Source organism: Ambystoma mexicanum, chromosome 4q, assembly GCF_040938575.1.
Source record: "Ambystoma mexicanum isolate Mex_15411 chromosome 4q, UKY_AmexF1_1, whole genome shotgun sequence".
Lineage (NCBI taxonomy): Eukaryota > Metazoa > Chordata > Amphibia > Caudata > Ambystomatidae > Ambystoma > Ambystoma mexicanum.
The window spans coordinates 1,121,474,258-1,121,498,964 of record NC_090928.1 but is presented as its reverse complement, the minus strand read 5'-3'; the positions used below and the strand labels follow the sequence as shown (position 1 = coordinate 1,121,498,964).

Here is a 24,707-nt window from a genome sequence, read left to right as displayed (position 1 = left end):
GCAAAAAGGTGCCGGAAGGACTCTCAAAGCTCTGGAACTCACTTCCCAATGATCTCAGGAATGTCCCCTCCCTTCAATCCTTCAAAAATAGAGCAAAACAATGGCTTTATGAGCAAGACGAAGCTTCAGCCTCCTTTTTGTAAACACTCACTGCACGCTGTACCAATCCTATCACCTCTGTATATATTGGGTCGACTAACTACCTTGTAAATATATGTATATTTCTTTGCCTTATGTATATTTATACTTTGTAATATGTAACTGCCTTCCTGTAACTTCTCATTGTAACCCTTCCAAACATGCGCCCTGATGCCCTTGGGCAGGCTGCGTAATATAAATAAATAAACAAAAACAAACAAAAACAAACAAACAAAGAGACTGATCTCTCGCAGGCAGCAGCCTTTATACTGCCCAGCCCAGCACAGAGGCAGGCTAATTGGTTGCACCTGGCTCAGCACACCTGCAGACAATCGGCCACCTCCCTCTCTGTTCCTGAGCTGGTGGAAGCAGAGCAAATCCCTAGGGCTTCTGGGGATTGTAGTTCTGATGAAGAAAAATAGGAATAGCCAGGAATAGATGGTTATAGCCAAGTGCATTATGGTAAGTGTAGTTTTCTGGGAAAAATAAAAAAGCACCAAAGTCTTGCAAATGGGAAATAAAGTCCAAATAGTGAATAGCGGTTGATCCAAGAGTTTTCTGTAGATAAATGAATAACAATTTGTCCATATTGATCGCCAATGTATGCGCCCATGGCGCAGGCATGACAGATACCCAGCTCATTTTCAGGCTGCCCTCTGCCTCCTCCTCTCCTTCCCTCATCTCCAACTGTCTGTCTTCCATCCAGGAGTGGTGTGACGCCAATGACCTCTGCCTTAATGCCAGTAAGACGGAGATTCTACTCATCGCACACCTACCCCCTCCTTCCCTGCATCTCTCTGTCCGCCTCTCTTGGCCCTCTTCCTACTCCCACCTTCAAGGCCAAAAACCTTGGGGTCATCTTCGACTCCACACTCTCCTTCTCTCCTCACATCTCTGACGTCTCTAAGAAGTCACACTACCAGCTGCACCTCCTCTCTTTCCCACAGAAGCTCACTGTCTCCAGAGCCCTGGTTCTCTCTAGGCTGGACTATTGTAACAGCCTCTATCAAAATCTGCCTGCCTCTACTCTCCGCCCTCTGCAACTTATCCAAATCAGAACTGCGAGCCTTGTCCTTGGCCACAAGCCCAGGGATTGTATCTCTCCAGGACTGAAATGTCTGCACTGGCTCCCAGTGGCTGCGAGGATTAAGTTCAAAACCCTCTGCATTGTCCACAAGGCCTTCTGGGGCCTGGGGCCGCAATACCTTCAACTCTCTCTTCCTAAATATCTTCCCTCTCAAGCGCTTCGCTCATCCGCCTCTAACTCCCTCAGGGCCAGTCGCTTCTCCAAGCAACAAGTTGGTGGCAGATCTCTCTCCTCGGCAGGGTCTCCCTCTGGAACAGCCTTCCTGCCTCCCTGAAACTTGAGGAGAACCATTTCTGGTTCTGGAAGCACCTCAAGACCTTCCTCTTTGCTTCTGCTTTCTTTCCCCCGCAGAATTCTTGACAGTAACTGCACTGGTTACCTGGTCACCCTCTCCATCCCAGGCCCTGGCCCCGCCAGTTGCCCACCTGCACTGCCTCCGTGGCAACCCCTGCACTTGGGGACTGTTTTCTGTATCCCTGCAGTTCTCCTACCAGCCCCTATCTGCACTTACCTTGCACTTGCCACCTGCTGGCCGTTTTTATTATTTGTTCTACGATCCCATGTACTGCACTTTCCCCTCTCCTTTACCCCTCGCACTTTTCCCTTTCCCCCTTCCCATGCACTTGCGCAATCTGATTGACATCTGGCCTAGTAGGATTGTTGTCTGTTTTCCCTTGCTCCCCCTCTCTTGCCTCGTCGCGCCTTGAAACACTTGTGTATAGGCGCGTTATAAATGCCATATCATATCATATCATAATGATCAGATTGAATATGAAGTCTCCAGGATATGTGATTCTAGATACAGACAGGGCCGACTCCAATACGTAGTGGAATGGAAAGGATACCCCCCCCCCAGCGAACGAACCTAGGAACCAACCTCCAACATGAACGCCCCCCATTTGGTACGAAGATTCCACCTAACCCATTGAGGTAAACTAGGTGGATCGAGGTTTAGGAGGGGGCATGCTGTCATGAATCGCCACTTTCGCCCCCTATGGACTTCATGGTCCATAATGCACTGCAACATTGGGTCAGTAATCCTTCCAACATGGCCGCCTGCACAAGAATGCTGCTCTCTAGCGTTAATGCCGGATGCGTTGCCTTCTAGAAAATAGGCACCCTCCCGGGTCTCTGCGCGTCTCAACGCTACTGTTTTGTGTTGCTAGCGATTGCTATCGTTACTGCTCCCTTTTCATCAGTGCCCTCTCCAGTTTCTTCTGTCCTTCCCTTCCAGGCTGCCCCCTTTGAACTGCTCTCGCAATTCTTGGCTCCCTTCTCCTTCCATCACGGACTGCGCCTGTGGTCCCGTGCCAGCGGGTTCCTCGCTTGCTCCGAACTCTGAGTTTACACTCCTATTCATTCCTGGATTCCGCCGCAGTGCTTCCTTCCTGGATCCTGAACGCTATTCTGCTTCCTGAGGCAGACGGCGAACCTCACACTGGACCCAGACCCAGAGGATACACGCCCTTACCTGTACAAGTCCAGAACAACCAGGAAGAAAGAAAGATCTCCCAAGACGACTCAACCCAGAGAAAAACAGGTGAGAAAAGGGCTGAGTGTGACACTGCGCTTTGCCAGAGAAAACTCCCACTTCTGGTTGTTAGCAGAGAGAAAAAAGTCCACTTGAGGGGTCCTCCTAGAGTTGAACATCACACCCAGAACTTCCTTACATAGCTCTTGTTTGTGGGAGACAAACCTGTGCCTGCTCAAGGCATCCATAACCACATTATCCATCCCGACTAGAAGGATTGGTGACAGAGAAGTTGTTCTCCAGATATCAGTCCTGCAGTTGCTTCGCTTTTCCAACAAAGAGACAGTGGCCACACACCAATCCTGTTGAGGTAATGCATGGTTAGCGTGTTGTATGTCAGTATCTGGGCACACTTGGTCTGAGCGAATGGCAGGAAAACAACCAGGAGCAGTCTAATACCACCCTTCCAAAAGGCTGTGTTCCCTCAGCAAAGCTTACCATCCATAATAGGGATAAGGTGAAGAGCTCCAGCCTTTCAGGGAGGAACCGTGACGACTGTCAAGCAAGGCAACAGTTACTGAAAAGGCTCTCCTGTCAACTGGTTGTCTCTGCGAGTCCAGCATGGGAGGTCCTGGCCAAGTGTGCGCAAAGAACTGCCACAATGAACTGGAGCAACTGAGAAGTCATGACCTGGCACATCTCAAAGTTGGAGGAAATGACCAAGCCATGCAGTAGATGCCAGTTGTGGTACAGGTGGGCTGGTACTAGCTCTGGGGGACAAACCCAAATGAGACAGTCATCCACTAAGGGAAGACATAAATCCTGTCCCTCATGAGATGACTGGCCACCAACAGATATTATGTTGGTAAACGCAGAGGACCATGGAAAGGATGAAGGGCAAGACTGCAGATTGTTGGGTGGTCCCATGATTCTCAGGTACTTCCTATGCTTCAAATGGACAGGCACATGGAAGTAAGCATCTTGAAGGTCCAGTGACTCCAGCCAGTCCTGAAGGTCAAGAGCTTTAAGGATCTGAACTAAGGTGACCATCTTAAATGCATTCCTAGACAGGTACGGATTCAGAAGCTAGAGATCGATCATGGTGGTGCAGGCTCTGTCATTCCTCGGCACTAAAATATAAAGGGAGTACCAACCTTTCCCTCTCTAAGGTAGGCATAAGTACATCGCTACTTCCTCCTGGAATTTATTAATTTTGTCAAACAGAAGTGGATCTGGGGATCCGGAAGATGGTAAGACTGGGAGGCCAAGGGGTGGTGGAGGAAATGGAGGCAGAAAACATGAACCTGTAAGGCCCAGGTGTCTGAAGTGTTGCTCTGCTTTGTCTTGACATACAGGTACAATGCTCCCGCCACAGACAAGTGGGTACAGACCAACCCAAAGTGGTTTTAGACTACGGGCAGAGCAGGGGACTGTGGAGGTAGCAATATTAGCTCTTGGAGAACCTCTGCCCATAGCCCATTGGGAAAATACTGTTGGGCCTATTTGCCACAGGGTGTCTGCCCTCAGCCACTGCGAAACAATGAGTGAAAGGCCAAAAACAACAGACCCTTAAGGAGGGAAGAGAAGGCTGCTGGATAGCTAAGTTAAGCGGTGTTACTGTGACCTTTAATGATTTTAACTTCTCCAGAGACTCATCAGCATTGGGACCAAAGAGGTTGTCACCATCAAATGGCATATCCAGGTGTTATGTCTGGACCAAAACCTGAACTTCAATGACAAAAGGGCCTTTGGAGCACTGTTCCAGTGTCTAGTGAATAGTACACAATGAGCCTCATTACAAGTATGCCGGTACGGTAACAACGGTGCTAGTAAGCTACCGGCACCGTTGCTACCATACCGTCCTACTACGAGTTCTGCCAGTGGGTGCCTGTCAGCCCACCAGGTCTGACCTGGCGGGTGGACCGGCACCCGCTCGCAGACCTTGACGGATGCACCGGCACAGTTTTCAACAGTGTCGGTGCATCCGTCCTCCCCATTGAGACCAAATGAACTCAATGGGAATGGGGAGTAATGGATTCCAGCACCCAGCAATGGGCAATTACCGGGGCTGTAATGCCCCGGTAATTGCCCATTCCTGGGTGCCGGAAAAAAAATTACTTCAGCGGCAGCCGTGCCAGTTTTACTGGCACTTCTACCGCCAAAGTCATAATGAGGCCCAATGTCCGCCATGTTGAGTTCTTACTGCAAGATCGGTCTATTAGCCCCCTTGCCATCCTCCACCAAAGAGGTGAACACTTCCATCATCTTGAGAATAGGCACATTCTCAGCTGCCTACAAGATGACTCCCTACAATGTATGGTTGTATTTAGCCATTATGCTGGACGCGTTCATGATGCAAAAGCCTTTCAGCCCGTGGTGTCCAGCTTTTTGTCTTTCCTCTATAAGGCAAGGATGGGAAGGCAGACACTTTTTACCCCCCAGTGGAGCCCTGGACCATCAGGCTGTCCGGGGTGGGATGTGTGCAATGGATATCTGGGTCATTGGGAGCAGAGTGATGCATCGAACAAGGACGCTCTCCATACCTGGAGTCGAGGTAGGCTTCAGCCACACCACATTGAAAGGGTTAACAACAGGACGGTGGAATGGCCAATATGTCTCCTTGTGGGGACCCTGTTCAAAGATGTCCATTACGTCAGACTGAACCATGCCTTTGAGGAAGTAGGCAACTGAGTAGTGTCCATGGCTTTGGCTCAGGACACATTGGGTTTTTCGTAAGAGGATACTTGCATGAAATCAAGCTAAAGCAAGCAGTCCAACCCGCAGGAATCATGCACGCCTGAGGCGATCACTTAAAGCCTCCTCCAGCCTGTAATATTCCTGAGGAAATTCTCCACATTCCCAGTCTCGAATGTTTTGACATGTAAGGGACATGCGTACCTTTCACATTGATCATTAGACCTATGTTAGTGAAAAACTGGGCGCTAGAGGCTGGAGTGAAGCACAGCAATGTGGCGCCAGAGATGAGGAACTCTGAGCCGGGGCCTCATTGCCCAAAGGAGTAAAGCAGCTACAAACCAAGCCAACATGCATGCAGTTGTGGGCGGAGCAGATGCATCTGCCGGCCTCAGAAAGGGGTAGTGGGCCCTGGCTCCACCAGCAGCACTGAAACCAAAGCCACCAGTGCCTTGGCAATGATGTCTAGCATCATAAACCGGAACTCGGCCCGCTGTTCTGCGGTGGAGTAGTGGGTGGGGCTGTGCATCTGTTTCTTGGCAGGTGAGGATTCCACTGAGGCATCATTGTCACTGGATTGGGACTGGTTAACTGTAGCGCCATATTTCTTGTGGTGTTTTCTCGTTTTCCTTGACTTCTTGCTTATTATGTGGACAGGACTCTGTTCCCTCCTAAGTGTGTCGAGGCCTCTTTGAAAAATGTTCCGAAGCTGGGAACTTTACCAACCACATGAACAGTTTTGCGGCACACTCCACGAATGCCTTGGGGTGCATGGACTGGCCCGAGCTGCAGTCACTCTGCAATGATTTATCCCCAGGCATCACACCTTGTGGGTGGTCAGAAACATACATCCGCTCCCCAAAATCCCTCTATGGATTGTAGCTAGAGGCCTTCGTGGTACTGGACATGTCGTAGGAAGTAATTCGGTAGATAAAACTGCCACTGCGGAGCAGTGCGCTGCGTTCATGGAAAAATCTACTCCAGATAATGGGTAGCAGCGAGCACTGGTGATGTCACTACAGAGTCTTAGGCAACAACAACGACAAGTTGAGCAGACGGAGTGCCATAGTGCATCCCCTGGTGGCTAAAACAATTTCCGAAGTCTGATGCTGGATACATTACACAAATTAGAAATCTGTGGGAGGGAGGAACGCACTGGAAGCCCTACTTGCCACAATTCCCTCAAACAATGGCCGACAGCTTGCTTGCTCTTGCATAGCAGCGCACTGTTGTATGAGGCTTGCTTGAGCTAGAAGGAATGTTGTGATGTCGCGTGGAGTGTTTAGGTATGAGTGTTGGAATGTGTGGGTGAAGGTTGCACCCTGGTCAGTTGGTTAGCCCTCTGGCTGTGTGATGGGCCGCCAGTGTCTTTATGTCCTCCATATAACTTATGAAGCTGCTTGTTATAGTACCTAAGAAGCATGTAATAAACCTAGCAAGTCAACCTAAGAAGGCTGGGAGCTGCTTCATTACACGCACCTCGTCACCGAGTAGCACATGAGAGCAAGAAACGAGCGCACACAAATGTTATGCACAGATAGAAATGATTAGTGTTCAAATTGGCTTTTTCTTCTCTACTAGACTTGCTGTTGTGTCTCTGGCAGTATCCAGGATGGTTGGAAATGTTAGTCCAAAAGATGATTTCAAATGCATAATCATATTTAATATTTTGGTACAATTATGTTATGTTAAAGGTATTTCTATATATTATCACGATAAAAAGATTTGCAAGCAAAAAGTGCGCAACCTTTTTGCATCTACAATCCTCAGGTAATTATATCGGACACTGCAAAAATAATTGGAAAAATCAAGACTACAGAAAATAAAGTAGTGAAAATAAATGAGCTAAAAATGAAAACAGCATAAACGAACTTTAAAAAACACTTAAAAATAGGTTGAAAGAAGAAGTAAAACACTCCTAGTTGGGGGGAAGTATGAATAATAGCAGGAGAAGTTGGAAGGGGGCCTGGCAATACAATGTTAGTGCCAAATAGTCCCCTCACCCAAATCGACAATATCAATAAGAACCCAAAACATACTTTTAAAACCAATACAGAACTTTTATACAGATTTTCTTTATTAGTGAAAATAAGTAACAGAGTGTAGTTATTTTTGCTTTCTTTATTTAAAATGCCTTCATTAAACGTTCAACGTAACAATAGTTCCGTTTACTGCTTCAATTTGACCATTTTATTTTTAGTCTGGCTGCCCGCCAATGGTGTGTAGTCTCAAAGAACTGTGGCGGGCCCTGGTCCTTAAACAGCAATGTCCTTAGTTCTGCACCAATGGTTTAGGATGAGGTGGGGGGTGCGTATGAGGGAAATATAAAGTCAGCACGGATGGTACTATGTAACTCTCCGAATTTTCTTTTACTGAACCTACACAAATGTGGACCTTTCTGATTTTGATACAATATAACATCATTTTTATTTAATTTAGTCAAAATGGTTTTACTTACATCTCAAATTGTGCTTGATTATACATAAAAAAATACTTTTACATGTCCTAAAACAACGGCATCTTTATCCTCTCCTATAAATACTGTGCATCATTATTTAAAAAAAAAACACACACAACGTGAGGAAACGAAGGCACATAAGGTGTAACCTTTCTGCAAGACAGTGAATTAGCTTTTAATCAGGTTTGGCCTAAACCACATTATGCAAACAGAAATATGTCCTGCCCAGTGCCAAAGAGTGGCTAGTAATGCAGACTTTGAAAGGCTTGCGTTCTGAAGTTTGGGCTGGAGTGTGAGAAGCGCTGGAAAGTCTATGCCTGTCTCATAGTTGGCAAGGAAATGAAAGAAAAACATAAGCTGTAACTTAGTGGCCCAGGTAGGCATGGCACATGGCCAGTGAAAGAGAGCAAAGAAACCGACAGCTTCCAATCTTTATACTGTGCCAACGCAGGTGCTTTGAAAATGAGCCAAACATTCTTAAAGGAGTCCGGGGGCGTGAGGGGGTGTGGGAACGGCAGCTGAATATATGAGAGGAGGTTTCCGGAGCGTTAAACAGCCTGCACTGAACTTTGTGGACGGGATAGGTACAGTGTGAGATTGAAACCATTGATGTGAGCAGCCACGCAGGTCGACTGCAGGGAAAAAATGCACACATTCACACTTTAAGTGGGCTGGGGGTAGCCTGGGCTGAGTCCCGGCTGGCTCAGAAATCCTGTATTGAGGCCGGCCCCTGCCTGTGATCACTAATCTCCCCTGGCAACGCCGCCGCTACAGGACAAGGCTATGTGAGAGAGCTTCAGACATAATGCCTTTAATCCATAATGGTGGCGCCGGCACCTGCGAGGCATCCCTTCAGGGATGAGATGCCTGTGGGCTGGCACCACCATTATGGAAGAAAGATGAGGCTGCTGGAAGCACAATTTCAGGCTTTAGGAAAAAAGGCCTGGGCTTCCAGCGGCCTCACTGCCCTTCCCCAGGCATGATGCCTGGTGAGGGGCTGCACCACCATTAAGACTGAAAAGGCAAGGTGCTGTCTTGTGCCAGGCAACCCTTTAGCAGATGAGTGCAGAGATCAGCAACCTCTTCCCCAGGAGGGAGAGGGTGCGGATCTCTACAAAAGGCTGCCTGGAGGGGCTGCCTGTAGCCCGATGAGCCAGGGCTCATAGTGGGGGCGTGGCCCAACGAGCCGGAAGGCAAACCCATGAGCCCCACCTCATTTTCCAGTGCCACTTAAGATACTGCACAAACTACCTATGTCGCCCTCACAGGATTCCAAAGGTGGGCAACGAGACCTTTTTGGTTAGGTGCTAAGGGTCCCTGCTCCCAAAATGCACCAAAAGGCTAGAGGATGGCAATTGAGACCCCCTATGCACGCATGCATGCTTCTGTAATGCTTTAGGGAAAATGGTGGCGCTACAGCCAGCTCCCACTTCAAAATGGTGGAGCCAGCAGAGATCTGTGCACATCCAATTAAGCGGTGGCAGAGGAGCTGGAGTGTTCGAAAGGTGTTTCAGTGCTGTCTGCTTGAAAAGATGGGGACATTAAAGGAAACAGAGATCCCTGCCTTAGGAAGGGATAACTCTGATGCAGAGAAGTCTGACTGCGGGAGCTTCTGGAGGAGGGAAAAAGTGAAACGTCACAACCTGCCTGACGGGTCGTGGATATCTGCATGCTCCCATGGAGGAAGCATGGCGAATGCAAATGTGACTGCCCTCATTTTCGTTTGGGATGGCTCCATGCAAATAAGTCAATGACCCTTTAACAATGAAGAGGTGTGCATGCCCAATTTACAGAAGGTACCATGCAAGTAGCTGGAACGTCTTCTATGATATAAACATTTCACAGGTGGGAAACAGGCTCTAATACTTAATGTGGCCCAGAGCTCTTCAGGAGGTCAGTTTCATTATTAACAAATGAGCAGATATTCCCCTCCTGGTGAGAGGGTTGCAACTGACCCATAGAGATCATCCCTTCAGCAGAGCACATTAGGGAAGACGAAACGGTGATGTAAAAATCTGGATAGGACAAAAATATCAAACCCCTTTTCTGCAAACCCGGAAATTGAGGGGCTTTTGTCAATTATTTGCACTTTTTCACACATATTACGATTATTTATTTATTATTATTTATATGCTTATAGCGTGCTGAAAGCCCAGGGTTCGTCAACACAGAACAACCTAAAGAAACAACACATAATTACTGCAGGTACTAGCAGAACATTTTACTAGGCTGGAGTGAGCTCATTTGAACAAATGAGTTTCCAGGAGTTTCCTAAAAGTCAAATATTTATTTTCCAGCCGAAGGGTAAGAGGCAGTTTATTCCAGTGTTGAACTGCCTGCACTGGAAAAGCTTTACCCGAGCCGGTAGCTCAATTGAAATGGAGCACATTTAACCCGCCCTGATTTTCTGATCTCAAACACCGTGTCGGGATGTATCTTGAGAAATGTTTCTTAAGATAGATTGGGGCCCAGCCATACAAACACCTATGAACTATGGTCATGGATTTGAATAGGATCCGGTCTTGTATCCTCAACCAATGCAGAGATTTCCTTCCTTCTGTTACAGGCTCTCTGTTCTTAATCCCTTTAATAATGCAAACAGCATTATTCTCCTTCACCTGGCATTCTCTCTATCTCCTTCTTGGTTGTCCCTACCAGCAACGCGTTGCCATAGTCCAGGCGAGATAGGATAATGGCTCTGGCAATGGCAGCCGTATTTTTCTCGTTTAAAAACGGCTGGTTGGCTCTCAGTAGGCGTAGGTAGTAGGCATTCTTCTTATGAATAAACTTAACTTGTGCCTCAGACCCCACCGATGCCTCCACCATCATCCCTAGCATTTTAAACTGTGTCATTACTGGGATGCTAGTATCCTTGATGACAAAGGCTTTATATTCAGCTTCTAACTTTGCTTTGGCTTGCCGTGTGCCAAATATCATCAACTCTGTTTTTGTATTGTTCAGGCACATCCAGTTGTGCTTCATCCATTTTTCTATGGTGTTAGATACTGCTGCTATTTTAGCACCATCTAAGGGATGATCACCCTCCAGTTCGAGCACTAGCTGTTTGTTGTCACCGTAGTTTGTAAAAAACACGCCAACGCTTTACAAGAGGTCGCAAAGACATCTCATATATAGATTAAACAATAGGGGCGACAAGCTCGCTCCCTGTGGGACTCCAAAGTTGTTGTGAGCAGCCTCAGAGAATTTTTCCCCCAATGGACTTTAGCTTTGCGGTAGGCCAAGAATGATGTCAGCCATGCCAGTGCAGTCAGCGAGCATCCCGGCATTTTGTCCAATGCCTTTTGCAATAATTAGTGATCAACCAAATCAAAAACGGCGCTTAGATCTAGGAGCATCAGGATCCCTGCCTTGCCCCTATCTAGAATTTCGAGCATGCGTGTCTGCACATCTAGCATTGCAGTCTCTGTGCTGTGTGCTGCACGGAAACCTGATTGCAGCTCATGAAGAATTCCCTGGGCTTCTATATGGTTTTGAAGTTGATTGGTAGCTATCTTGTCCAGGATTTTTAGGATAAAATTAGAGTTTGTAATCGGGCGCAGGTTACCTGGATCCTTAGGGCCCAGGCCAGCCTTCTTGACGAAGGGCATAATAGTAACCTCTTTAATACTCTTAGGTACTGCATTTACAATTCTTGTGAGTACTGGGGAGAACAATTCCTTGTTGTCCAGGATTATTTTGGCAGGCAGTATATTTTCCGAACATGACGTAGGTTTCATGTTTGCCAATACTCTTCTGAGACAGAGTGAAAGCTAAAACTTGTCATATGACTCTGTCTGGATTCAACGGCTAATGGTTATATGGCAGCGCTTGGGGCTTGTCTGGATGCAATAATGGTATCTCTAGCCTTCTGTATCTTAGCAGAGAATGCCCTTTGCACCACCTCACAGTCCTCAGTAGGAACAAAGGGGGGAGGATTTCGAAAAGTTTACTTGTGGCATTCGGGGCTGCTGCTATTTCTTTATTATATTAGTTAGTCTTGGCTTCTCAAATGCATTTCCTGTATTTCAGTTTTATACATTTCCAGCGATCTTTATTGGCTGGTGTGGGATTCTGTAGCCACTTCCTTTTCAAGCCTCTTTTTTCGAGCTTTAGTTTATTAAGCTCGCCATGATACCATTTGTGATGGTTGTCGATTTTCCTAACTAATTTAGATTTCAGGGGTGCGAACTGTTCCACCAATTCTCGAATATGTATTGTGAATTGCTGGAGCATATTTTCACGAGAATCTTTATCCTGGTAGTTTTCTCGATTTTTTTTTTAAACCGGGTTTCAATTGATTGGGCCCTATGTTTTTGAAGTTCTGTCTTTGCACCTTTACATGAGGGTTATTAATATGTTTTGAAGGATTTTTCAGGTGAACTTCGAAAGTAACCATAAAATGGTCTGACCAAAGGCAGGCTGGTTGGTCACTTTCTGGGTGTTCAAATTCTGCGTTATGACCCAGTCTAACTGGTTACCATTCGGTGTCGTAGGTTCATTATTTATCACTATAAAATCTAAATTCTACATTGTTTTTTCCAGTAGGATTGCTTCCTTATCCAGCGGGTTCCCTCTCCACCTGTTAAAATTTCCCACCAATAATGAGGCAGTATATATATATATGTTAAGTGGGGTAGGGGTATTAATTGGGATTGAGGGGTGCCAGAGGGCTGTGGGGAGGCTCCCACTGCATTTATTTTGTGCACAAAAGTGCAAAAAACCCAGGGAAAAAAAAGTTTTGATTTTTGGGATTTGCAGTTAAGAGTGCAGGATTGAGTATTTTCACACAGATCCAAAAACTCATGATGTTGCATGAGGCACCATCTCCACAACACCAGCTACCCCTTCTGCTCAGGGGGAGAGAAACTATTACCCCGTCCCCCTGCTGCAGAACACAGCAGGATAGGTGCAGGGACTCCGTTTTGATGGTACACTTATCTCAACCTCGGCTAGCTCTGTCAAAGGCAAAAGGCAGAACGCAAATGGCGGCCAGGGACATGTGCAGGCCCGGTCCCACCAAAGGCAGTGGCTTGGGATGTAGGAGTATGTCCTGCACAGAGGGTGATAGCAAGTCTAGACGCCACTCAGTGGGAGGTAATCAACAATGAAGATTGCTGTAGCAGGACAGTGGGTGGGGCTAATACCAGCCTCCTGTGCCATATGACCAACACATATCTCAATATGACCATGGAAACGGGGGGAAGTTGGGCAATTGTTCAGAAGCCACAGGCTTTCAAAGATTAAAGATACTGACTGGGGGTGCTATTGGTGCTTGAATGAGAATGAGTTAATGACTACATGAGGGAGAGTAGTTCATAATGTTCTACGGAGCTACTGGTGTCTGACTAAAATCTTGTGGGATTGGTGAGGGGGTAATACCTCTATTGTGTGGGTCAATGTTGGATTTGATGATTGTGTGAGCCTCGGTGGGGCTGTGATGGTTGGCTGAGGGAGGGAGGTGTGGTGGATAGTTCGGAAAGTGATGATCACCTGGCATAAGTCAGGAAAATGAAGCTAGACTGCTTAATGTTGGGGGATGCCTGCATGGGATAGGCATGTGGAATTTGGTGATCTCTGCCTGCGGGCAGGGTAGTGGTGGTGCTTGCTAGGAGTGGGCCGATGGGGGAGTGTTGATATGCTGCATCAGGGAGCTGGGAAGAGGGAGTATAGCCTTAAGAACAGCAATATATGATACTGTGAACTGATAACACGACAGTGAACTTGTGCATTATATCGCATTGTCATGTTGCCATTTAAGAAACTGTAACCTTGTCGCTATCTGATACTGTGAACTTGACTTTAATGGCACTGCAAGTGTTGGCATCACAGGGGACTGTCATCTTCAGCATAACTCTAACATAACAGAATTATATTATCATGGCACTTGAAGTTGGGCATGACATCACTGAACCTGGCAAGCATGTTATATTTGCACTGGAGTGTTGGCATTATATTTGCCATTACACTGAGACGTGCCACATAATAACATTTCAATGTGACCACGTGAAGCCACTGTCACATGGCACAGGAGTGGAATGGTTGCCCCAATTCTGCACACAGCGAGGGAGAACTTGAGGCTGTGATGGCAGGCATTCTGGGCAACACAGATTGAATTGGTATTGAACGACGGCCATGTGGGTATGACTTCTTTTGCAGCTGCACATTGTCCAACACTACTTGATGGTGATGACCGTACACAGCACTAGGCAGGGAAGGTGGCAACTACAGAGCACTGACTCATGAGATGGAGGAATGCACACGCATGACTCATGGCTTGTGACTCCTTAACAATATCAGCTGCCTGGCTAGTCCTGCGCAGCAGCGGCTGACGATGGTTCTGATACCGGTTTTTGGGGGCATTTGCGGCACAGTATTGACTGTCGGAAGGATAACTGGTATATTACCGGGCTGATGGGGCTCTATCATAGTCACACATGCTCTATGGTCCATGAAGAATATTTTCCCTATTTGGCACAATAATCCAATGTGATGCCCATCAAGTCTGCTATTTTCTGACAAAATGTTATAAATGGCTCTCCGGTGCCACGTGCTCAATTCCTCCAAAAACAACAATCTCCCCCCATGCCTTACCAGGCCCACCCCTACAAGCCCTATCTTTTCCTCTCATCTACTTTTGCCTTCCCGCAAGCTTCGCAACTTTAGGGTCTTCTTTGACAGCGACCTCAAGCTCCAGCTAGGACGAGGCTCTTAAATGTTCAGAAAAAGCTGCCTGCCATGTACCCATCCCTCCAACAGAACATGTGCGCATGTCTTTCTTCTCAGTTGTCTCAACTGCTGCTGTGGCCTAGGCCTACTTGCATCTACTCCCTTTACCCCTCTGCACAAGTTTCATAACTTTGCTGCTAGCCCCCCCCCCCCGCCCCCTCACCATACCTCCCTCAATCCTTCAGGCAGGCTGGCAGTCAAGGAATAATTGATGATACACCTTCAAATTCCTGCACCTCTTTAAATCCACCTCCCACCTAATACGGCTAACTGCCTCCCTCATTATTCTAGTCCATGCACTTGCTGCTCTCCAGCACTTTTGATCTATCTTTCGCCCGTACCGCAAGTGCTTGCTCTCACGCTGCTTCACACCGCTAGCAGTTTTTCCCTAGGAACCACTTATCCCTAGAATTAAAAATATCACCAATGTTCAGGGCTAGCTAACAAAAGACACTTCCTCTACCTGGAAGGTGCGCCCCTCCAGTCACCCACCCTGCAACTGGATCCCCGATTGTATATCTTTGTTGTTAATGCAACCTTATTGTATATGGGTCCCCATTCTTATTTACCAATGTTCCTCCTCCTCTGGTATCTAGTCACTGTGACTTTGTATCCCCACTACTGCAATGCGCACTGTCTCTAAAAAATACTAAGATCATTTTACTGTGGACATCTTGATCCTGGCACCGAAGGCTGGACTTTTATTCCTACACTCAATCCGTCAATTACATCTGGGAGATTTAAACATCTCCACTTTTACAAAATGAACTGGGTAGGTTAGGTGGTGCCCTGGGTAATCCTGTTTATTGTGGATAGATTTGGGCATACATGCGCTCTTTGCAGAGGGTTTTAGGAAACGTGTGCCGGCTGCAAATCCATTAAGTAGCTTTAAATGGTATCTGGTCATTCCATCGAAATCACTTTCATCTAATGCATTACCATCGAATAATATCCAACGTAAAGCATTATGTAGCATCTCAGCTCAGATATGTGAAAGGGAGTTTGCCTGGCGCGAGAGAGACATGCCTGACTTCACCATGGTTCCACAAGCTGCATCTCATTGGTGGATCTGACACAAGCCCTGTTGTGTTCTGGAATATGGAACACTAATTGAAAAGCAACAGTCATCATTGTTTGCAGGCTTGAGCAGTCTCCCTCTTTCCCTAGTCATTAATATTTATATGTTTTGTATATTTATTAAATACATATTTATCCCCTATAACTTACCCTGTGTAGTGTCCATCTTTCCACCTCTACACTACACATTACCATCGAAATGCCTTTTCATTGAATATAATTCACTGTTTTTTTTTTATTTTTAAATTAGGGTTAGGGTATGGGGTAGGGTTAGAGTAAGGGGTATATTTAAGGTTAGGGTTAGGGTAAGGGCAAGGGTTAGAATTAGGGTTAGGTTAAGGTGTAGGGCAAGGGTTCGAATTAGGTTTGGGTTAGGGGGGTGTTTTCGGAGTTGGGGGGTGAAATCCCCCCCCCCACAAAAAAAATGCAACGTTACATGAAGCTGGCCAGTGCTAAAATCTTTTGAAGATTTCAGCACTGGACAGCTCCATGTAACGTTACAAAAAAATGCCTGGAAATGCTGTTTTTTACATTTAAAAGTGCATATCCATCTAAACTTGTCCATTTAGAAATTCGATGGCCTGGTTTCGATGGAAATGCACTTTCACATGTAAAACATAGCATTTCGATGGAAAGGCATGCAATGCTGTTGCATCGATGGAAATGCATTTCGATGCATTTGAAATCGATGGATTGACCATTAACCGCTTTAAATGTATTTTGAAGCTACTTTTTGCATTTTACTTTTGTTTTCAGTTGTCTGCCTCTGCTGTGCTTGCGCATTCACCTAGTCTTGGAAACATCTGGGCAGCCAGACACTAAAATGGAAAGAAATGACCTTCCAACCCAACCACAAACGCAACAACAGATGTATGGGTCTCCAGGAATTAACTATTTGTAATTTGTAGGAGAACAGGGAAAATGTAATACTGCGGAGTGCCCCTTTCACGAAGGGCCTCTCACTGGTCTATAGCCTTGCTGTGTAAACTAAGGGGTAGATCACAGGATAGCACGTGCAACAGAAATTAGAGGAGGGCTCGCTTGAATACATGCTCATCCCCCATTCAAGAGAATTCAGGCGAGGCAAGAAGAAAACCTAGTCCATTGGCTCCTGCTCGAAATGGGTCCTTAAGGACTTGGGCAAGGAAAAGGGAAAAGATTAAGATGCCAAGGATGAAAATGTGGGGTCTAGACGAAAGTGGCAGGAAGTCTATAAACAATATTTTTAAAAGGCCATGACTCATAAAGGGTGGTAAAAGTTGGAAAGGAGGGGGGCTGGGATACATCTGGAGATGAACACCCTCATGCTGCCGCGATATGGAGAATCCACAGGGAGTAGCGCAGCCGATAGTCAACCGATTCCTCATGGATTCTTCGGAAGGTCTGCACCTCTGGGAAATTGATCAGTTATGGTGCACACCGTACGGAAACCCTAGGGAAGGACCCTCTTTGTTAGGCTCCTTTCCACAGGTTTACACATGCTACGGACACGCCACATTTACTCTCTTCTTTGCTTCATTCCCATTCCAAAGAGCTCCTGTGCACCACCCTCCAAAGACAACCCTCACACCGGCCTTAGAAAATCGTTTGCAATGCTAAACATGGCCTCACAAATCATTGACCCACGGGGCTGCCCCCTGTATGGGGTGCCGCAGGATCTCCCTGGTAAGACTGCATGGTCATGAACGTTCTGTCAGCAGGTTGGTCATGGTTGTATGACCGGCCGGTCTGCCAGTGGTGTGCCCCCATGAACACGATGAGTCTACAGGTATGTGGAGACACCAATGGCAGACCTGGGAGGAATCTGTAAATGGGGGATGAAAATGCAGAAAGTCTTTTCATACCTTTATATCCAAAATCCACCATCAGCAGAATCAGAGCGCATGTAGTGTTTCAGTGCAAACATGGATTAGGAGGTTAACAGACTAACTGAGCCCGATTGGCCTTTTCTCTGGCATGGCTTTTTATTTGCGCAAGGATCCTTTGATCCTTCTCCAAAAATATATGTCCGCTGCTGGCATCATTGTTGATAAACCTGTGTTTGGTATCCTTAAGCCATCATGGTGACAACTCTTCAAACATAGTCCTTTTATTTAACAGAAAATAGCTGGTATCAAATTATCAAGTATAAGGAGTAGAGTATATTATAATGCTCTGAATAGGTATCAAATCTTTTGCTACAACGTGTATCTTCATAATGCAGGTGGCAGAACACTTTACGCCTCCTTCAGCTTTGAGGTCTGTGCACAACCGCACTTTGTAACGTGCTCCACTGCTCCAAGGAGGGATAGACGTGTCTGTATCTCCCATTCGCAAAGGGCGCCTGAGAATCCCAAAGGATGGAACCTCTTTCCCTTTTTGGCCCTTTACTGAAAACGATTGGACTTTTGAAGTCTGCAGGGAAAGGGAGTGCAGGGCAGGCACAGGTTCTGCTCCTTGTGTTTGATCCGAGGATTGCAGTCACGTTGTTAATGGAAAACGTCGTCATTTACTACCAGATGAACTGTGTCTTTGTCTGTAACAGGCATGTTGCTCTCTTCCATGGTTCCGTAGTATCGCTGACCTTCCTCGTCCAGAGGCACTTCCGGCGGCTCAGGTTCAAGTCCTGTTGAAAGCAAAGCTTTTGGCACATACACCTGGAATTACAGAAGCCAATATGTTATTTGCTATCTCTTATGAAACTACTATAAACTGTGTGTACATGTCAACATCTTGCTCACAATCAACAATATGATTGGGAGCACAATCAAAGAGTAATTTGTAGACCCACAATTTCATCTATTCATGGTGCACATAGATTAGGCTTGCTGGCTCATCAAACCTCATAATGCAGTGAATGAATACATCCCAAACAACTCTGTCACAATCTAGTATGCACGTAACTCAGGGTACATACAGCCCCTTCTAATCAATTTCATCACAAAAACATTCTTTTTCTTCAAGGATTAAATAAATTCCATCAAAAAACGACTAAGTACCATATTATTTAAGAGAGAATTTAACATAAGTGTTGGGATGAACGTCCTACATCCCACACACAAGAGGAAATCCAAACTAAGAAAACTCATGAAGCACAGTCAGAACACACATCAAAGGCCCAAGGCCTAGGCCGCAAGCCGATTATCCTGTTATTCCCACCATATCCCTTCAACGTTAGATAAGATGGAGAACAGCAACATATACATGCATAATAGGTGTAGGTGTGCCGAAAGATGGCAAACACAATGAGCCCACAAATATGTGCCAAGAGTCAACGTGGCATGCACGTAGCGATGGGTGCAAGTAAGTAAACCCAAAAGGCAAAGTGCGATAGGAGCTAGAGTCAAACATTTAGTAGACAAAACAAGCTACAATAGAATAGGCTATGCACATGATACACCAGCAGTAGGGATAGTTCTCGCAGTCGCACGGAAAGGATAGCAACCAGCAAAACCTCTATATATATATATATATATATGCATTCATAGATGGATGAGCTATGAAAGGAATGGCGATGTCAGAATAACATAGGAACAGAAGTTAACCTTAACCCAAGACATACACACACGTTAGTATAGAGCAGATGAACTGAGAAACATACATATGTATAAATATACGTGATCACATTCATGCTTTACAGGACCCTAATGCTTAGTAGGCCTCAATACTAAAGGTCACACATAGGCTATTCGAAAAATAGCCTCAGAGCATTAGACATAGTCACACAAGCAAAAGGCAGTCAATTCGTGACATTGCAAAGGAATGCACTGGCAAGGTCAGCAGCGTGGAGCATGGTGTAAAGTCGCACAGCGATTGGTTAGAAGCATGAGGTGAAGCTCTTTCCCAGGCAAAAGTACAAGGAAGCATGACCTAATCAGATGTTGCTAAACGAAGCCGGGTCTGCAAGTGGAAAAGGGTAGAATGCCACGTAGGGATTGGCTGCGAAGGAGAAAACTCAATCCGGTCCCACACATCCCGCAAGTGAAACATATTACTAACAGAAGGTCTGCCCATGTTCACAAAACTAACAAATACAAGGTCATAGACCTGGTGAGAAAATACTATGTACCGTGAAGGCATCCTGAAGAAGGACACAACAGATTCACTTTTCAAAATAAACACTTTTATTAACTTAAATGTCAGGATGGAAAAAGGCCTAACTTGCCCTATACTAAGGTGGGATTTCCCTACCTGAAGAAAACTAAGGAATGTCTGAGTCAAAAAGTAAAACTGAGTTTTTTTTTTTCCACTTAGTTTTTATTGAACATTTCATCAAAAAATAAATCTGCCAGCCAGCATCAATAGCCAAGTATTAAACAAAACATAAGTGAAAGCATAAGTTGCGCAGCTCTTTCTACCCCCTGGTCCGACCACGATTCAGTCTCTCAGAATCCTCTGGATCCTATACTGAGCGGGGGACCCCATGGAGAAGAAAGGGGAGAAGGGCAAGAAGAAAGGTGGAATAGTTCACTCTTGCCCACTTGCCACTCCAAACAAATCGAAGAAGGCGAGATTGCAGAGACTCAAAAAAGGAGTCTGGGACGATGCAAGGAAGGGACGAGAAGAGATAAAGGAGTTGGGGAGAATATCCATTTTAACCGTATCCACCCCCCCCCCCCGCCGCGAGCTACCCAGGTTACAAAGAACGAAAAGTACACGAGGATTGGAGTTAGGACACAATACATAGTGAGACTTTTCAACACATCATCGATGTCCTAGGGCCCCAGAACTGCCAGAGTACTAACCACCCTCCCCGAGCTTCAAACTTCCCCCCCATGTCCGAACCGTTTACAATTTCAGGGCGTCGCATTCCGCACTTAACAAAACAACAGTCTGATCCTGCAGAAAAGAAGACATGTTATCGTTAATTATGGCCGACAGTTTCTCATACGTACAAATTGTCAAAGGCGGAGCCACTCCGCCTTAGAGGGGGCATGGGGACTTTTCCATTTTTGGGCCAAGGCCATTCTTCCAGCTCTTAACATAGCCTCCGTCACCCTAGTGAAGGTTACAGATTCATTTTCGGAAAAGGAGTGCCCAGGAGGATCTCCAGGGGGTGAAGAGAGGGACACGTTCCCAGACTGCTCTTGATCCAACTAAGCAGTTCCGCCCAGTAAACCTGGATGACCGGACAATCCCACCACATGTTGAACCAAGTACCACGGAGAGAGCATTCCCTGGGACACATTGGAGATACCTTGGCAAACATCCTAGATAAGGTAACGGGGGGACGGCACCAGGAGTGGAGAATCTTGAAATTATGCTCCATAGCTGCTATGTATAAACTTCCCCCAAAAACTGATTTGAAGACTCCCTGCCATATGCGATCGTCAAGGGTTATGCACAATCTCTCCTCCCAGATACGCTTCAATGATTGTCTACCCTCCAGGTTAGCTATGACCAGCACGTTGTAAATCTTGGAAAGAGATCCCTTCCTGGACTTAGCCTCCACAAAAACTTTTTCAAAGGGGTTTAAAGGGCGAGTCAAGTCAGCCCGCCAAGCAGCCTGGGTGAGGATACCCTTAAACCGCAGGTATTCGAAAATGGAAAGTGGTCTTTCACGCAACACCTCCGACAACTGGCCAAACTCAATAAAATCGCCATGGTGAAAAAGTTGCGCAGCTCTTTCTACCCCCTGGTCCGACCACGATTCAGTCTCTCAGAATCCTCTGGATCCTATACTGAGCGGGGGACCCCATGGAGAAGAAAGGGGAGAAGGCCAAGAAGAAAGGTGGAATAGTTCACTCTTGCCCACTTGCCACTCCAAACAAATCGAAGAAGGCGAGATTGCAGAGACTCAAAAAAGGAGTCTGGGACGATGCAAGGAAGGGACGAGAAGAGATAAAGGAGTTGGGGAGAATATCCATTTTAACCGTATCCATTCGCCCAAACCAAGAGAGAGTGAGAGGAGCCCATCTTGTCAGATCACTAAAGATCTTAGCCTGGAGGGGCAGAAAATGTAACTCATACATTTTTGTTTAAATCTCTAGGGATATTGGTACCTAGATACCTAGTTGATTCCCACTCTACTTTCATCCCCAGTACCTCTGATCTACCACTGATCTCTCGGTCCAGCCTGCCCATCGGCATAATACACGATTTGGATCTGTTAATCCTAAACCCCGAAAACACCCCAAAAAGGTGAATCAAGCCTAGCAAGTGTGGGAGGGATTTGTGAAGCCTGGTCAGGTATGCTAAAATATAATCTGCAAAAAGGGATAGTTTGAATTCGCAGTACCCACACTGCACCCCGGAGACACCACTATCAGCTCTGACCGCATTGGCAAGGGGCTCCATTGCCAGAGCATACAAAAGGGGGGAGAGAGGGCACCCCTGACGAGTACCTCTGGAGAGCGAAATACCGGCCGAAATACAGCCATTCACCAATACCCACGCTGAGGGGCCATTGTACAAGGCCGCGACCCACCCGCAGAATTTGTCACCCAGGCCCATCTTACGAAGCACCTTCCCCATGTAGGGCCATTCGACATGGTCGAAGGCCTTTTCAGAGTCCAGCGAAAGGAGGTAAGCCTCCGAATCCCGCTCAGACACCTGATACATAAGGCCCAGGGTTTTCCTTACGTTGTCAAAGCCTTGGCGTCCGGGGATGAAGCCTACTTGATCACCATGGACTAGAGAGGGGAGGAGTTTGGACAGTCTATTTGCCAGCATCTACGTTAAGAAGAGAACTCGCCTGTAAGACTGACGAAGCGAGGGATCCTTCCCCTCCTTAGGGAGCACCACTATAAGGGCAGACATCATGGTATCGGGGAGGGAGCCAGAGTCCAGGGCCGCGTTATACACCTTAGATAGGAAGGGGCTAGCGTGGATCGGAAGGTCTTATAAAATCGGACAGAGAAACCGTCGTCTCCTGGTGCAGTACCACTCTTCAGGGATGCGATAGCATCAATTACTTCCTGAGACGAGATAGAGTGCTCTAGAGATTCCGAGGTCTCTCGAGCGAGGCAAGGGATTGGAAGGGAGTCCAGGAACCAGTCCACTTCCGTACCATCCCCACGATACTCTGAAGCATAGAGACCCTCATAATACTGGCTAAACTGTTCCGCTATTTGGCTATGCTGCAGAATATTCTCCCCCGCCCGCCCGGAGACCCAATTAACCCTCCTGCTGTTACGCAGCTCCCGCAGCCTCCAGGCCAGAATCTTGTCTGCCTTTTCCCCTCTCTCCATGTATCGCTGTTTTAGGAACGCAAGCTTTCTCTCCGTCTGACCTACAAGAAGGGCGGATAGTTTTGCCCTGAGGCTCTGAAGCGCTTCCCACTGACCTGGGGCCATCTGTGTTTTTAACTTACCCCCGGCTGGATGGCGGCGATTTGCTCCCTTAACTTGAATTTCTCCCTCGTCCTCTCCCTCTTCCTCCTAGCTCCCATTTCCATCAGAGTGCCTCTAATCGTGGCTTTAAATGCATCCCAAACACCTCTGGTCTCCACCTCCCCCGTGTCATTAAGACTAAAGAATTCCTCAATAGAAGCTAGTAGGGACTGCCTCAACTCCTTATCCATTGGCAACGAGTCATTACATATCCACCTCGACTTACTCGGGGCAGGGGAAGGGATTCCCAAATTAACTCGGACTAGATCGTGATCGGACCATGGGACAGTCTCAACCCCGAAATTGGATACGCAGTCCCGGATCGCAGAATCCACCAGAAGATAGTCAATCCTAGAGAAGGATTGATGCACCTTGGAATAATACGTAAAGAGGAATTTGTGGTTGCGCCCAAGCGGGTGCGCATCCACAAGACCCAGCTCACCATTAATCCGATTGAATGAGTCCGCCATCTTCAATTGGGATATTAGGTCGGGGCAAGGTTTAGGGGATCTCCTGTCGTTGTCCGGACACAGAACCATGTTAAAGTCCCCCCCAACTATTAACGCACCTTCAGCAAATCCTCTAACTTTCTCCCTCATCCCTTCCCAAAAAACATCTTTCCCTTCATTCGGGGCCTAACCACCCACAAGAGTAAAAAGTCGGCCTTTCACCTCTCCCTTAACCATGATGTAACGCTCTTCTGGGTCAGCTTTGTGAGATTTGGGGGAGAAGTGAGCATTCGGGGAAATCAAAAGGGCAACCCCATGCTTTTTCGCCACATAAGAGGCCTGAAACACCTGCCGGACAGCCCTAAATCTGAATGCAGGCTCCCTCCCCTTGACCCAATGGGATTCCTGTAGGAAGAGAAAATGAAGTTTCAGTTTAACAAATTCCCACAACACCAAAGATCTCTTAGTCGGAGAGTTCAGACCCCACACATTTAAGGACCCCACCGACACCAGCTGTAGAGAATCACCCATAATAAAGCCAAAGAGTTCTACCGCCTCCACGAGGGAGACTGTTGTGAGTGCCCAGCCCCCTGACCTCAGTGCACATGTGTAGCCCAAGTAATGACTTGTGTAACCCCTTAATCCAGGTAGACCCGTGTGCAAAAAACAACCCGCCCCAACCCCCAAAAAGAATACCCACTTCAAACATCCACCCACCTTACCCTTCCCCACCAAAACAACCCCATTCGCTCCCCCCCCAACCTACCCCTGAGCGTCTGGAACGGTTGCGACATCCAGTTGCCGCACCACCAGGCCACCAAGGATCACCTCCACCTGGGCGAGTTACGTCAAAAGAAACCTGAAATTCTGGGCCCCCCCTAGTATGTAATCACAATCCAGCACTTCAAACTCCTGAACCCCCCCTCATCAACAAAGCAAAAAGACCTGTAGACCCAACCTAGGGAAATCATAACATTCTTAAACACGGCCAGACAGCCAACCATGTGGTCGCAAGGCACTCAAGCATTGATCTGAAACAGGACCCTCCACATCAAGGCCGCATTGCCGACTGCTCCGGGGAGGGCGGCGCCACCTTTCTGTACTTCTTGTGCCCCCGAACGCGGCGCCGACCTGCAGCGAACAAGGGTTCCTTATAACTCCCCCTCCTTCCCGGCTTCCAAATTGGGACCTGATGACATGGCCCCCAGCAGTTCACTAGTCACTTTCTGAATCTCAGACTCCGTAGTTGGGGAGCACTTATAGCCATCCAACTCAAACATAAGTGAGAACGGGTGCC

General features: G+C 47.0%; 1 protein-coding gene across 3 annotated transcripts in view; it reads right to left on the bottom strand.

Moving 5' to 3' along the window:
• Positions 1 to 17,724: 17,724 nt before the first annotated feature.
• TMEM63A (transmembrane protein 63A) overlaps positions 17,725 to 24,707 on the bottom strand; it is a 778,572-nt gene continuing 771,589 nt past the window's right edge. For 2 of the 3 annotated variants that reach the window (XM_069608696.1, XM_069608695.1), the window contains one exon: positions 17,987 to 18,287. In XM_069608696.1, coding sequence (XP_069464797.1) covers positions 18,120 to 18,287 — 168 coding nt within the window. In that variant the 3' untranslated portion in view covers positions 17,987 to 18,119. Of the gene's footprint in view, positions 18,288 to 24,707 lie in introns of all 3 variants that reach the window. The other variant, XM_069608694.1, reaches the window with a different exon arrangement.